General features: G+C 31.9%; 1 protein-coding gene across 4 annotated transcripts in view; it reads left to right on the forward strand.

Moving 5' to 3' along the window:
• The first annotated feature begins 1,420 nt into the window (after positions 1-1,420).
• LOC119081756 (scavenger receptor class B member 1) overlaps positions 1,421-16,686 on the forward strand; it is a 35,185-nt gene continuing 19,919 nt past the window's right edge. For 2 of the 4 annotated variants that reach the window (XM_037190943.1, XM_037190944.1), the window contains exon 1: positions 15,814-15,981. Coding sequence is in view for 2 of the 4 variants with exons in the window: in XM_037190945.1 (XP_037046840.1) it covers positions 3,188-3,227 (40 nt within the window). In the remaining 2 variants the exon portion in view is untranslated. Of the gene's footprint in view, positions 1,686-2,960; positions 3,228-15,813; positions 15,982-16,686 lie in introns of those variants that run through there. The other 2 variants (XM_037190945.1, XM_037190946.1) reach the window with 2 other exon arrangements.

Consider the following 16,686-nt stretch of genomic DNA (forward strand, 5'->3'; position numbering starts at 1 on the left):
GCTGCTAACGTAGCCGTTGCGTCGAACGGACCAACTCCGCTGGTAGTAATCAGATTTTGTATGTGGTTATACCACTACTGGTTTGCCGTCTGAGGCAATAACTGAAACACTAAATTGGCATGTCCCATTTGCAATAGTTCTTGCTTGATCTGATTGATCGTCAATCTATTTGTTGCAATTATGCATGCTGAATTCATTCTGACTTGTTTATCTGAACGCAAAATCCCATCCACCCGTACCATCAATATTCTATCTCGCATCGCTTCATTCTGACTTGGGATTTTCAATGTGAAGACTTTTCTTAGCCTTCGCCCAGCAGTTTTCCTGTGTGAAATTAATCGGTTAATTAATCGGAGTCACAGAGGGCAAACATATTAACAGTTTTACTATTCAAACTAGTAATTATTACCCTAGTAATAAATTAACAAATAGTTAAGATTGTACTATTCATACCAATAAAGGTGTTTTTGAAAAAAAAAAAAAAAAATTCAAACTATTACTTCATTTGATTGAAGATTTTCTGAGATTGATTTCAGGAGTCTTTTACTTCAATTGTTTTGAACATGGTTTTTGCTATATAAGAACTAATTAGTCAGAGCGTGTCGTTTATTCTTGTTGTCTTTGTCGATAACAGATGACTTTTATTGAAAACGTTTCCGTCATTTGGTCCATATGCTTTTCTATCTAACAGTTTCTTTTCTAGGGACAATAATTTCACAATCGTTTTTTTAACTTGGCATTAAGCAAACCTATCTTGGCTGTATTGTGTCCAGGTAGGTGGTCTCATAATTTTTCGTATAATTAATAGTTTTGGCATAGTTTCATGGAATGAATTCATTGACCATTAATGAATTCTTCAAAATGAAGAACCATTGTTCCAATTATTACCACTTTTGAATCAAAACACTTTTTGCAAGCTTTTACGTTGATGCGCTTCATTATATCAACGAAGTGTGTTATAAAATGGTTCCTAAATGAGATTGTTACTTCAATTTATTTTTTATTATAAATTGTTTATTATTTAAGAGAGAATGGATAACTTTTTTTTCAAAAGAAATACGATTGAAATTTTCTTAATAAAAAATTTCTTTGAAAGTAAGCATACAGATACACATTCCAGTTAGCCCTCACCGCCGATTTACTTCACATTACATTTTACGTAGGTGTCTCGAAACTAAATATCTAAGGAGAGACAAAGTTGAGCGGCAATCTTTCTTTTTTATTCCTTCAAATTCTCCTACAGCTTTTTATGTATAGCTATAAAAATACGTATAAATGTAATGAAAGCAATATCAAAAGTATTGGTTGAATGTTACAGGCACTTTTAAACAAAGTAACGATTCCACGCACAATTGTAAAGCAAGCACCATCGGTCGATCGGCGGATATGTATGTTGTAAAAATAAAATTCAATTTAGTTACCTGTTGACGGTCATTTTCGCTATACTAACAACAACAATAAAAAATACTGTGGGTTATAATAATAAAAATTGGAATTTTATACTGTAAATCAAGAAAGGATTAAGTGAATTGAGTATCGTTGGGCATTGGTTCAAGAGCCGTGTGGTGTTGTGAATATGTTTGAATGATTTTCGTCTTATTGCTCGATTTTCAGATAAATAAAAAAAATTGTTTCGAATAGTGTTTTTGCCAGATAGAAGGACGCTCTTAGAAATTTTGTGTACAGTTAAGGACAATTTCATTTTCAGTGAAGTAAACAAGCTTGTTAAACTTAGAACAATGGGAAGATGAATCAGACAATTTTTAACCGTTTTAACCGTTAATATATTTGATGTGTTATTGAATCTATTACTTCATTTCAACTAAGTATATTTGATTAATAGAAAATCTTTCATGTCATTTGTTCTAACGCGTAATCTGCTTTATAAGACAATGTTAGAGTTTAATATTTGTATCGTCGTTGTCGATAACAGATGATATAACCGCTCGTAAAATGATATAAAAATTGCCTCGAAATTCCCTTTTTGCATCATTTGTATCAGATGGTTTTCGGAGCACTTATTTCCTAAGCTGATTTTACAATTTTATTTCCGATCTTCTTTCAACTTTGTTGAGCCTCTATCATCAAATAAAGGCTATATCGCTATACAAAGACTAGGGCTCATTTTTAGGAGTTTTGAGTACGAAAACTTCTTGAAAAAATTAGATTTTTTTTTGACGAGTTAAAATGGTAAAATAAGTATTGACTGCAGAAAATGAAGGATTGATCGCCAGGAAATAAGGATTAATCTCCACAAATAAAGCGATTAATTAATCATTGTTGGCTATCAAGTCTTATTTTCCTTTTACAAAATCTCATTTGCCTTATACTAATTTTGTTACATCATTTTTCGAAACTTTGTCAGAATTTTTAGAAATTATCAGAATTAAAATTCCCAAAACTAAACCCTGTCTAAGGCTGAAAATCGGTTAGATATTATTAGTTAAAGATCGGTTGGTTTGATTTGTATCAAAACATTATGAAGAATTTTTCAGCCGAAATTTTGATATTGACCAATCATACAACTTGTATCGATTAAATAATCATAAAAAAACATATTTTGCATGCTACAAAAAAACATTTGGCGCTGCTAATAGCTATTTAATCAAGGTTAATTTAAAAGTCAAAAACATTTGGTTTTTTATTTATTTTTATTTTGTTTATTTAGACACCATCATAACATTCAATTGGCAAACAAAACTAGTTTAAAAAATCAAAATATTCTGTATCGTATTTTATCTCAAGCTAATTAGCATATAAAAACTTTCAATTAGTTATTTCCCTGAAGAATTCTTTGTAAAATTTTGCTGATCACCTTTTTTATCACACCTTCGTGGCTTTTATCGATCGAATGTTGAGGTCAGGATGTTGAAGGTTGGTAGCTTAAGATGTGTCGGAATGTCGATTAATGTTGAGAGTGAAAAAATATTGATTTTTCTTATTGTGATATTTAATTACAGTTCTTTGTTGAAGTTCTAAATTTTTAGTACACCAACGAAGTACCGAAAAAAAGTACTAAAAAAAGTTTTACAAAATTGTATCGGCAAAACTTGAATTTGAAAGTGAATTTAACGAGAAAAAAAATATTGTGAACCATGCAAATTGTTTAGTGTTTCGCAAAACTGAAAACATTAAATTATAAAGGAATTTTTCACTTGCATTTACGAAAGTTTTTGTTCACTCCAAAATGGAAATAGCAATCAAGAAAGGAAAACAAATGAAATTATGTAAGTAGACTTCATTTTAAAATCATTTCTTTAAGACAAATTATAACCGTAATAGTACGTCTTGTCTGTTTTAATCAATTTGGACCATTTTGTCTTTTAGAAATGTAATAGCTATTTAAGTCATAGAGATGGAAAAGTTGAAAAGTTAACCTCTACTAGGGATGCAATAAGGCCATTACCACTACCACCCTAGGCAAAACCCTTTAAAATAGCATACTACACACGGGAAATAATTTGATATCGCTTATCACGATAAGTAAAAATACCTCGGGCTCTCGAATACTTTCACATGAAAAAGAGACATTTCATTTTTAGCCCCGTACGAAGTACTGGGGGTCGAATTGGAAGCAGACACAAAGGTCAAAGCATTTGGTTATGTTCATAGATGACGAATCCGCAATAAAAAAAATGTCCGTCCGTCCGTCCGTCCGTGACCCCTCTAGCTTGAGTAAATCACAACCTTTTTTCAAAATTCTTTTTTCCCCCGATTGGTATCGACAAAAGTAAGGTCAAGTTCGAAATATCTACCGAAATACGCACGCAATAGCTGCTTGTGATATATCAAATGAAAGGTATTGACGAGTAGAACAAAGTTGCTGAACATTGTTTTTGTGTAGGATGCAACGTGGGCTTGTTGGGAGGGCTCAAAGGTCGTTACTCGGCCCTAAGTGCTTTTTGCACATAAATCGAGTAAATCTCAACCGATTTTGCTAGTTTTTGTTTCATTTGAGAGGTAATTGAATACCCAATGGAAAGTTGTCAAAAAATTTTGGGTTTCTAAAATATTGTCGTAAATTGTTGGTTTTATTTGAAAGGTACTTCGTACGGGCTTTCGTAATTGCGCTATGCGCAATTTTAAAAATGAACATTGAACACTTTCAGTAAATTTGACCATGCCCAACTTGACTTGCATTTTGGTAACAGACGCATTAGAGGGTTGTAGACGTATTAGGGTTCCGGGCTTATTAGGGCTACGGACGTATTATGGTTGCGGACGAAATAGGATTACGGGTTGTACGGGGCTAAGTCGCAGCAAACGCTCCGACTGTTCTGATGCCTTGTTTTCCTGGATTTTAAGATGTCCTTGAAACATGAAAAGTACGGTTTTCGACGCATGTAGCATGTAAAGCATGTAAAGGCTAGAAAATTCGTTATTGCGGACTCACCCCGTGAGTTTTACATTTTCAAAACTTTCTGCAGGTCTTGCCTCAGGGCTTATTTTAGGGAAATTAAAATAACAATAAAGGTCAAAGTATGTTTTTGAGCTAAATCTATTACATTGGGATGGTATTTAAGAGAAAACTGGAATTTTCGTGAACTACCTAAAATAGGCAGCGAACTACAAATATCCCAGCAAGACAGTAATGTACAGATAAAATTACAAGAATTAACATTTCACTTTGATTTATCGAATGAGAGACCGCTCATAAAAGATCAACCAATAAATATCAATATTTAATTTTAATAACCACAACTTCAAAGAACTTTTCATTTCAACATGATATCTGCAAGTTGACTTTTATGCATAATAATAAAACTGACAATTTTCCTTCAATAATTGGCAAATTCTGTCATCATCTTTGACGTCGAATGTCCAACTTTAATAAATTTGCACAACAACCATTCAACACTTTGAAATATGATTCTTAACTTTGACCATTGAAATGATGTTGAAATTTCCTTGAGGTTGAAAATCGTTTTTGGAATATAAAAACATTATTTCTGCATAAAATCATAAAAAAATTATTTTTTTCCTTCAATATTTTATTAGTACTTTGATCGATCCACCACGTCTTCTGCAAGTTATTGTTATTCAACTCATCAATAGAGATACATCGATACATCAGAGCATGCATTATTAACATTACAACAATGTTTGGTGTATTTTATAATTAATTTATTGAGTAAATCGAATACGGTCGTCGATAGACCTATGTGTGCAATAATATGACGATGATTTTAATGATTATGATTGTGTAATTCAAGTGTTCAAGTACGGCGAAAAAGTCAAGTTAAGTGACCAACTTCCATTCATACATTATTCAGTTTTGCTTATGAAATATTTTTAAATGGTTAGGCGAACAGTATACAGTATAATTTGCTACTCTCCTCATTGTCTTTTTTTTGTGTGTGACAAAATTTATGGAATCGCTAATTTTTTATTAGAGTCCGTTTTTAACAATTTGACACAGAGAATAAAAAGACAATCATCTGTTACAGACAGCAACGACAAAAATAAGCGATGACCGCTTGTTAACGTGGTCTTAAATGTATAGTGAAATATATATGTTAAAACAAATGAAGTAACAGATATCGTCTGTTAGACATCTTCGAACAAAAGAAGTAGTAGACTTTCAACTTTTTTAATTTGTGTAATAATCTTGAGCAAGCTTAACTTATGTCACAATAAATTATTGCACATTGTTATCCTAAAAAATTTCAAACATGACAAGCTACAGGTGAATAATTTAGACGTAACTCATTCGAAATTATTCTCAATGCAGAAAAACATAATGGAGAGGACAATTCATCCGGGTGTCAATTACACGGGCGGATTCTTTACTCTATACCCTCCATACGTTGCAATGTTCTTACATTAAAAAATTATCAAAATCATTCAAGCGAACTTCATAATTAAACTTTATAAATGCTGATTTCCATTGCATATTACTCGCAATGTGGTAATTGATTGTAAGTATTTTGTTGTGGAAACACTCATTAGTTTATCTTGAATCAAAAACGATAAAATCGATGGAGGCATACTCGTTTTTGTGTTTAAAAAAATTGTTTAAAGTGTTATGTTACGCTTGTCATATGAAACGACAACATTTAAACCGTTCCGTCATTTTTAATTCGATGTGAAATAGCTGGTGGAACTGTTGTATGTTGCTGTATGTACAACAAATTAAATATGAAAACCAACTTGCATTTTATTGAGTCAACATCTTCAGAACGAAAATGACCTTGTCATCAATTAATAATGATTTTTTGCTTGCACTAACATTATTACCGAGAGTTGTGTTGAACAAGCTTTAATTGAGTTCGACTTATTTAAAACATTCAACATAAGTTTTTCTGTCGCAGTGACCTTTCAACTACAAGCAAAAAATACCATACAGGTGGCTCCGGTTTATGGCTTCAGTTCATATATAGCAAAATCAATGTGAGAACTATAGTGGCGAAGTAAAAGATTCTTTATCAATTTAAGAATACGTTTATTTTAAGATTCGATGATAATTATATGAAGGTGATATGTTTGCCGTCTGCAACAGGTTAAATTAAAGATAACGGTTTCTGTGAAAAGATGTTTAACCAAACTATTGTTTTCTCACAAAAATTAAATTCCCACAACCTTACTAATTCTACTTTCTACGCCTTTCGATGGAATCAAAATCTCAAAATTGAAATAAATACTTCCGTGAGCTTGGTTGAAACGTTTAACTTGCATATTACAATCAAATATGTAAGGTAAACATTTCCCAAACGAATTATAATTTGTACGTACACGTTTCATCCGTTTCGTCCCACTATATAGCATGAAACGTGTTAGACTTTTGCAAAGATCTATTAGGTGCTAACAGTTGCTTTATATTGTTGAAACTACTCGCAAATATTTCTACATTGTTGATTATACAATAAGACGATTCTACTGAGTGCTTCGTAAATTACAGTCTGTGTTACGTCCTCGAACGAATTAGAATATTAAATGAAAGTAAATCTAATTGATACGAGAATAAATTGTTGTACCTTTGACTCAGTCGACGACACGGGAAAGCAATTGCTCTATGAACTTATTAATTAAGAAAAAAAATGATTTTGCATTTTACGTTAGTCACTTAAGTCTGAAGAGTTATTATCGCCAATGCAATTTGCGTCAGCCGATGCAATCTATCTAATTAAAATAACTTATTAAAGGCAATATTGACTGTTCTGAGATGAGTTAACACCGTCGTCGGTCATAATATTATTGTAATTGTTCAACAAAGAAAATTATTCATCAATTGTTATCACTGTCAAGAAGTTATGATAAACATCATATGATCATGATCAATCAGCGTCTTTTATAGAAAAGATTAAGCCAGAAAACCAGTTTTTTTTTCTTCTTTTCATTTAATTGTGAAGGCCTCTTGTTAGATGCAATTATCAAAGTAATTGTTAAAATTGTTTTGTTCTAATTTTATTCTGTTACGTCTTACATCAGAGCCGTGATTGCATTTTTTATTGATTTCATATTTTAAGGGTATTTTATTGCCTTCGGCGGTAACCTTCACTTTTATAGTTGTCATTCTATGTATGTGTTAAAACTTCAGGCAAGAGTTAGATCATCACCTTGTGCACTATACTTCCTTGCATATTGAATAACTTAAGAAGATACACAGAAACGACGAAAGTGTAATAACGTAGAAAGATATAATCAGGGATTTCTTTACCAGGCGGCAAGCATATGACCAGTATTATTATCGGGTCTATTACTTTAATCTATCAAAGTATTTTTAATCGTTTGATTGAAAAATCTTTTTCCATGCATTTTTCTATATACAGGTTAAGAACTTTCCATTTTAGGTTCTATTCTGATTACGCTTCAGAGCGGAGACTAAAACCAAAGATTCCATCGGAAATTTGTGGTTCCTATGTGTTTCATATATATATTCTATATCTTCAGTCGTCGTACAAACCATATTCAATACTTTGATATTCAGAAAATTTCCGATGCTCGTATCATGTTATCCATCGTCCCAGTTTGAATTTTAAAACCTGAAATGTTTTTTTTTGTTAAATCATATTGCCGAGTTTATTACTCCGCGAGTTCTGCTGAATGAAATTTATCCGCTGTAATAAATGGAATAATAAAATAATAAATTATAAACGTTAATGACCACTCGTCTTCCAGTTCAAGATTCAAAATTTTTTTAAATGTTATATCTATTGAAAACGAAAACAATAAAATTTCAAAACTCGTATGAAGTTGTTTGTTGATTGGGGACATTCCGGATGCCCGAAATTGCACAGTAAGAGTAAGGGAAGGATGTAGAAAACCTAACTGATTTGGACAATAGGGAGATTCTCAAAATTTAGACGTGAACTTCTTCATGAATACGAAAGGCTCCATGATATAAAAATGTTCCAAGTTATTCATGTTGCTCGATATATCGCGAAGAGTATAAAATTGTAAACTCATAAATGACTTATGTTGTCAATTTCAATAATCTTTGTTTCATTACTTCCTCCGATATAGACGGCGGCGCCCTTGGAGTCCCTTGTTACGCAAATTATCTGATTCCGAAATTCATTTTATTTAATTTAGTGACTGAGGTCGAACAGATTACAATTAAAGAGTTAAATTCTTTTTCACAGTATTTAAAGAATGCAATTTGTTTATTTTATTTTACTATCATACACATCATTATCTTATCATTGAAAATGACACCGTAAAGTGCTTGCGTTTAAATAGCCATGTGATTATGAACATATTTTTATTTTATAATTTCATGTAATTATTTCGTTCTCACGGTGATCCGTAACACCATAACATGATTGTTGATTTAGTTTACAAATTTCTATTATTTGCATATGTTATAGGGAAGTTAGTTTTGGGATCGTCATCAGTCTGTATATTATTACAGCTTAGGTGACACGACAAATTTATATCATTATCATAATTACAAACCATTTTTGATTCATTTACATGACTACTTTAACAGATAACGATGAATTTACTTGAGTAAATTGAATAAAATTGATACACTGGGTAAATTTCACTAGAGCGCAAAATGTTCAACTGGTCTTACCAGCTGGTGTTCATGCTATTGTTTGTATCAGAAGTGCATTAGCAGGTTTGTGTTTACTACTCCAGGCCCTTGTGTCAGAAAAAATACCTCCATTACTGAAAATGTCGATTTTCAAAAAAAAAATTGTTTCACATCTTTTCATTCCCTTAATTTGTAATTGTTGCTTTGTTCCGACCAATGTTGAAACATTTTTTACGTCGGTACAAAGCAATACAAAAGCTTAGTATTTTTCATTCCCAATCATGAATGATAACTGAAAAACTTAAAGCGAGCAGATTGGCACAAGTGACCCGACCCGACTTTACCCACACACAAGTGTAAGTGCACTTATTCATGCAAAACCAACAAAATCTCTATTGATGCAAAAAATAGCATGACCAGTTGTCGCAAATTCTACCCAGTGTACATTTGTATAATTTTTGAATCACTGCATACCAGTCAATACTCTACGCAATGTTTCTCTAGACTCTAGACAAACACCGAAAAATTTACAAGAAATATTCCTGAGACGTCTCTTCCGATATTAAACTCTTCTTGTGAACACTCAGAGTAATTCTTTTAACAATGTATTTGAAACTGCAAACATTGCAATTAAATTTTTTTTCTATGCATTCATCGTATGTGCCAACAACTTTCGTTCAATGTTGAAAATTATGATTTTGCATTATTTTACGAATTTAAAACTGTATTGTTACGACACAGTTCCATGTTTTAGTTAATAATTCGGTATGTCTTTAGCAGTTTAACACACACCTATTTTATTCGACTTAATTAAAAAATCCCTGAAAGTTGAAGAAAACCATCGGTGATCCGTTTGTAACATCTTATACCACAATATAGCTAATTGCCCAAAAATTATGTGTGTAATATTGTCCATCATTTGCTTACATAAACACAGTGCGTTGTAGTTGTCGTATCTATTAATTTATACTTAAGTATTATATATGCTGTATTCATCATCGTGGAAGAATTTTTAACGTAACATTTTGGCCTTGAGAAGTTGTGGTGTTTTTTATTAATTATTTTTTGTCTCTGGATTTTTAATAACAAACAGTTTTGTTTTCGTTTCTTTATTTATTTTTTTTCTTCATATGTTACCAGTAAGTTTTTGTAGAATTTTAAATGTAATTGATTCGGGTCCCCATTTCGAAAGTCTTATATCATTAATTATGTGATTAAATTTCAAAGAAAAATTATGTTTTTCAAAAAGAAAAAAATCCTATGAAAGAATGCGCTGATATTTCTTACAAATTTCGTGCACGAGATGGATGGAACAGGTGTCATTGATACTAAAAATAATGTTTTACCGAGCGAATGTTCTATAAAAATTTCAAAATACTCAATTGTTGATTGTTTGTTCAATTCAGTATGGACGGGTTTGGTATGGGTGTAATTAAACTTAAAGAAGACCTTATGAATTAAGCAGCAAAAAATGGCATTAAGTCCAATTTTCTCTGTTTTGATGCTTATTTTTGCTTATACATTTAGGACTCAACCTTTTTTATTGAAAAAGTTTTTTGTAAAATTTATTTGATGAGCATATTGAATTCATAAATTGGTAATATGAAATTACTTCAGCCAATCTTAAATCCGCAATATTAATTGGGTGCTATCCATCAAGCCATCAAGTGTGTTTTTTTTTCGTCTTCATTAGATGACGAAGAATTTTTCTGTCTAACATTCAACTAATGATTTCTAATGTGAATGGGTCTTAAAATGGTAAACAAATCTGCTCTGTTCAATCACTCGTAAGATTTCAAAGTTAAGTGTCATGGAAATTCGCGTTCCAATTTCTGTGACAAAATATTAGAAAATTATACAATCGATCGGATAAAACTTATGTAAAAAATTTAAAATTTGAAAAAATGAATGTTGGCAAGGTCAACGACGTTCATAAATTCGTTCTTAAGAAGCCAATAATCACCTTAAGTTTACATTCGACTTAATTGCTTGCAAATAATCTGTATGCATAGTGTGTGCGTTTTAGAAGCCAACACCGAATTATATTTACTTTTTTAATGCCATTTTCCCTCTGAGTAAATCTGGACTCTTAATTCACAATATTTATTGCACGCACATACATGTAGTATACAAACCATTTTTGTGTACATTCTGTCGCGTTGGCAATGACCACAAGAATTTACTTCATGATCTGTGTCATTTACATTTTTTCCACAACAAAGTTTGATGTCATAAGGCGGGTTCAATGAAATGTCATAAACAAGTTGAATATATTCTGAAGGACTAATAAAATAACTTAAAACATAATAAAATCGAGGGGAAATTACTTTTGGAATCTTTTCGATAATGTTTTGAATGACGATGTTTATACATTGATTCAGACATTCCATCAGCATTCAACAGTTTCATCTTTCAGAATGGCTAATCGTCTGCTGTTGGCGAAGGCGACAAAAATTTGAAATGAGCTATTGTTTGCCTATAAATAGTTGAATTTCCTTTAACCTGTTACAGACGGATCTCATCCGTTATCGACAGCGACTGCAATAATAAACTATAAGCTCTGAGTAATGAGTTCTTATATAGCAAAAAACATGTTTAAAACAAATAAAGTAAAAGATTTATGAAATCAATTTGAGGGATTCTTTTGAAAAACAGCCTACCGAAATCGGGCGCATATTCTATTGGAATTTTTTATATGTGCCTAGAAAGGACTTCGACCCTAGAAGCCAAAACCACTTTCAAAAAAATTCTTCGAAGTTAGTGTGGCTGGTCAAAGGTGAGCAAAAACCGAAAAGTTGCAATTTTCTTACAAAAATTGCTCCAGTTACACGAGCCGAACAGGGTCGTGTGGGGTGTCATTAGAAAGGTAATCACATGTACTATTGAGCCGAATAGGGTCTTATTGGGTTTAGAATTCATCCACACTGAAATATGTGCAGATAAAGTTTTTAACCGAATACGTACACTGTTCTTACTGAAATTTCTCGAGGTACACAAAATGTTCATGGTCGTGTGGGGTATCATTTGAAAGGTAATTTTATGTGCTTTTGAGCCAAATTAGTCTCTATGTGGTTTGGATGCATCTATGATGAAATATGGACACTTAAACATTTCAACTTCTTTTTCATCGCATATGTATCCAAACCACATTAGTCTCTATTTGGCTCAAAAGCACATAAAATTACCTTTCAAATGATACCCCACACGACCATGAACATTTTGTGTACCTCGAGAAATTTCAGTAAGAACAGTGTACGTATTCGGTTAAAAACTTTATCTGCACATATTTCAGTGTGGATGAATTCTAAACCCAATAAGACCCTATTCGGCTCAATAGTACATGTGATTACCTTTCTAATGACACCCCACACGACCCTGTTCGGCTCGTGTAACTGGAGCAATTTTTGTAAGAAAATTGCAACTTTTCGGTTTTTGCTCACCTTTGACCAGCCACACAAACTTCGAAGAATTTTTTTGAAAGTGGTTTTGGCCACTAGGGTCGAAGTCCTTTCTAGGCACATATAAAAAATTCCAATAGAAAATGCGTCCGATTTCGGTAGACTGTTTTTCAAAAGAATCCCTCTTTCTGAAAATCTTCGATCAAATGAAATAAAGGTTTAAATAGTAAAACTGTTAATATGCTTGCCGTCTGTGACAGGTTAAAACAAATGAAGTATCAAATAACAGTCGATACTTTAAACAAAAGAAGTAACAGATTTAACAAGTTTATCGCGATAGACCTCCCTAATCAATAATTGCCGTCTCACCAGAAACTATGTTTGGTGCGTAAGATATAGAGGACAAGAGATATCGGGATCCACAATCGCAATTTTTGTTGTCTCAAATTTAGCGGAAATTTTAAGAGATAATTTTGAGAAAATTGTTTCTTTATTCATCACAGGTATTTCTTAGAAAGCTCAACAATATACAGTCGGCATCCGCTTGTGTAAGACATTGAATGCAATTTGGGTAAAGAAGTGTTTTGTATATGTTACAGTTGATGCACTCCGTAGTTTTATCAATTTAGATTATGAAAACATTAACTACAATTAGGGTGAAGGAGTGTACTAATGCATTCCATAGTCTTACATTATATCAACTAAATAAATAAAATCAACTAGGACTGTGGATGACAAAGGTGTTTCAACAAAGATCTTGCAATTAATAAAGTTTCAGAAATGGATTTTTTTCTGCAAAGTCGTCATGCTAACGCAGAAACACAAAAGGTTAATATTTATATGGTAGAATTAATATAATGTTGTAATTTTGAAAAAGTCGTAAAATTTATGTACATTTGCTCGTATAACATTGGTATTTCTTGTGTACATTAATTGCATTTCCTAACCTGCCTTACATTATAAATTAAGACGACGGTCCAACGCATAGCTATATGTTATATTGATATGTTTATTACACTAAATATACATATATATATATATATATCGAAAACTGGTTAAACGTTCCGCATTAAAAAGTCTGATATTTATATATATACGACCAGTATGGACGAATGTTGAGCACCTTTTGGGAGAGTGTAAATGGATCTACTAGCATTGAATTCCCATTTGTAAAAACGTGGCTAATCTCATCTTCGTTACTTTTTGATTGAAACGTTCGATCAAATCGGATCAATAAAACACTTTTATCACATACGCGCGGTGTTCGGATGTCAAAATTACTTAACTAGAAGAATAATTCAAAAAACACATTTCAGGTCTATGTTGTCACGTTTTTGCCTATGTGATAAAATAGAGTACACACTTGTCACTGTCAGTCTCGACAAGCCTCGACTTCTTCGAGACAAGTGTGTAATATATATTTTTTCCAAAATTTCAATTTGATTTCAAGTGTCTTGCAATCTTCATGCATAAAAATTATCTCAATGTTCGGAACACCACCGAAGCAATACAACATTCAGAATAAAAACTTTTCTTTAAATTGTGCTAAAACTCTTTATTTAACCGACCACGGTTTCAACTGCCAAACAGTCATCATCAGGGTTCTTTATTTATAATTCCGTAATTGTGATGTGTTCTCGCCTCCCTTCATTTGTTATATGTTCTAGTTTCCCGTTTTATGAAAATATCAGAATGTAAGCAACAGTAAACGATTTAATCTCATCTGTTATTAACATTGACGTTTTCCACCAACACTGACGTTAAAAATACTGAGAGGATTCTAGCTGATACGCACTCATATAATAAAGTGTGCGATAAAACTTTTGAAGTAAAAGATTCTGCGAAAATATTTGGCTCGAAAGAATTAATAGATTAGTTAAGTATATAGGCGATACGCTTACCGCCTGTGAAAGGTTGAAAATCATAACGTAGAATAAAAAACAATTTACGTAACGAGGAGCTTCGGAATGAATTGAATTGAATCTATCATCATTCACAATTTAGTATTTTTAATTAGTTGGTAAAGGTTGGAATTCTTTTGTTTTTATGTATTTATTGCCAGAAATCACCTGCACTACATGGTGCACATACCTTGAACATTTCACATTTAAATTGCTCTGAGTTTTTTTTCCCTCACATTACAATTATTTGCTTACAAAAGCTTCCAAGTTATGACAAGATTATGCTATCGCTGACATACTGGTAGATTCTTTAGTAAACAATAAATTATTGTTTTGGAGATTACAAAAGTTATTGAAACCATGGAACAAATCCGGTAAAAAAAGTGTTGAATTTAAGGCAAAAAAATTTAAGCTACAGATTATCTTGTTCGATGCTGTTTTGAATGTCGAATGAACGAAAAAACCAATAACTCGTTTCGTTTCGGGAAATTTTATTTCAATCGAGTGAGTCGAATTCTGGGTATTTGTTTTTGCTCTCACTCTCACCTAAACGTTAAATCGCAAAACGAATTGAAGATTTGTTCATGAGCAATAGCTCGGCATAAGGACTTTCCAGTTCGAAACTTTTTGCATAAAAGTTTCTAATTATAGTTAATTTAAAGATGAGAGTGATCGAATAGAGGTACATAATTACGTGGTTCGAAACTTGTCTTGATTTTAGAGGACCCTTTAGATTGTTGTCTGACACTTCTTGTATTTGCCAGGAGATAATTCATAGTCTTTCCTCCGTGGCTGTATTTAGTGTTAACCTTTGTCCACCGGTGCTACAACTTTTTATTTCCAATATCTCCTCTCCAATTAGCAACAACTGAAGCAAGAAAAAAAAAATCGTAATTCCGGATATTCATTTTTAAAAATGCACTCTCATTAATAATGCCGACTGATTTCCTTGTTACTTTGCACAGAACTGCTAAACGACATTTTATGTCATCAATCTATACACAACGCATACACAAAGCGAATTTATTTCATTACTTTTATTTATCGCGATTTTTATATCTTTAATATCAAATGAAGAAAAAAAATTAAATTAAATTAAACATCGACTTGAACGTTAAAATACAAAGCATTCCAAATGTACCTAGAAAACAACATAATACACACATATATACCTATATGGCTGTGTGTACTCATACGCGCAATCAACCATAACTATACGCGAAAGTGTATATAGCACATAAAGTATGTAACCCAAAAAACGCAAGATAGAAGGAAAGTCTCGCTAAGAATCTTGATAAACACTCTTGCAACACAATCAAGTAAAAAAAAACAACAACTACAACGTTCAACATCTATGCTGCGCGAAGTAACCATCAGCGACCATTAATGCATGCATACCTGTTTTTCGATAAATTGACTACGGTTGTTCGAGAAAAGTGACTGCTAGAAACACGAACGAGAATATATGGCAGCAATAATAAACAAGAAAAATGTTTAATATTATTTAACCTGAATCGCATTTGTGGTGTATGTAGTCGAACAGTTTCGAAGCGAACGTGGTTAAATGAGGAGGAATTTAACGCGAAAAAATTTCTGTGTTTACTTTATTTAATTTCTTCGGTTTTTTTTTCTGTTTTTAAGAGCTGCGAGCTTAAATTATTAAATTTTTTTATCGGACATTTTTCTGTTAAACTTACGTCAAGAGGTGATGATTTGAATATGTTGTGCTAAAAAAAATTATTTTAAATCTTAAAAGCAAGTTCAAAAAACAATGTAAACGAACTTAAAGTTCGTATTGGAAAGTGATATTTAATCCGGTTTAAATATTACTACAATTAATAACGTTGTTACTGTTTTATTTCGATTTTTTCCCGTCAATTTCTGGTGTGCAACGACAAAATCGAAAGTGGTCTAACCGATAAATTCAGTTACTGAACAATTGAAATATAATGTTTAGATGCATGGACGAATGGATATATAAAATTACTTTTGCTGTAGAAAAATCAGCGTGGAACATCACAAATGATAATTTTCTTATTGTATTTAAATTTTGGTCGACAAAAATTACAATATTTTTAATGAATTGAATACGAAAATGTCATATAGTTATCAGTACCTTTTTTAAATACTTTCTTTTTTCTCGTAAATTTTATGTGTGATTTCATACAATAATTTCATCTCCGCATTTCTTCATATAACATTTTACTTAACTTAACATTTCTTTTGGCATACGGTGGTTTCCTATTATGTTTATTCAGATTTTGAAATGGGAAAAACGTTAGCTCATCCGTATAAACATATTACGTACCTTTATTATGACTGACAACCTTTTCATAATATTTCCCAGTACTGATTGTTATTTTTTTATTTATAGAGAAAAAAAATGCATTTTCCTATGAATGTAATGACT

The sequence above is a fragment of the Bradysia coprophila genome, unplaced genomic scaffold, assembly GCF_014529535.1.
Source record: "Bradysia coprophila strain Holo2 unplaced genomic scaffold, BU_Bcop_v1 contig_358, whole genome shotgun sequence".
Classification (NCBI taxonomy): Eukaryota; Metazoa; Arthropoda; class Insecta; order Diptera; family Sciaridae; genus Bradysia; species Bradysia coprophila.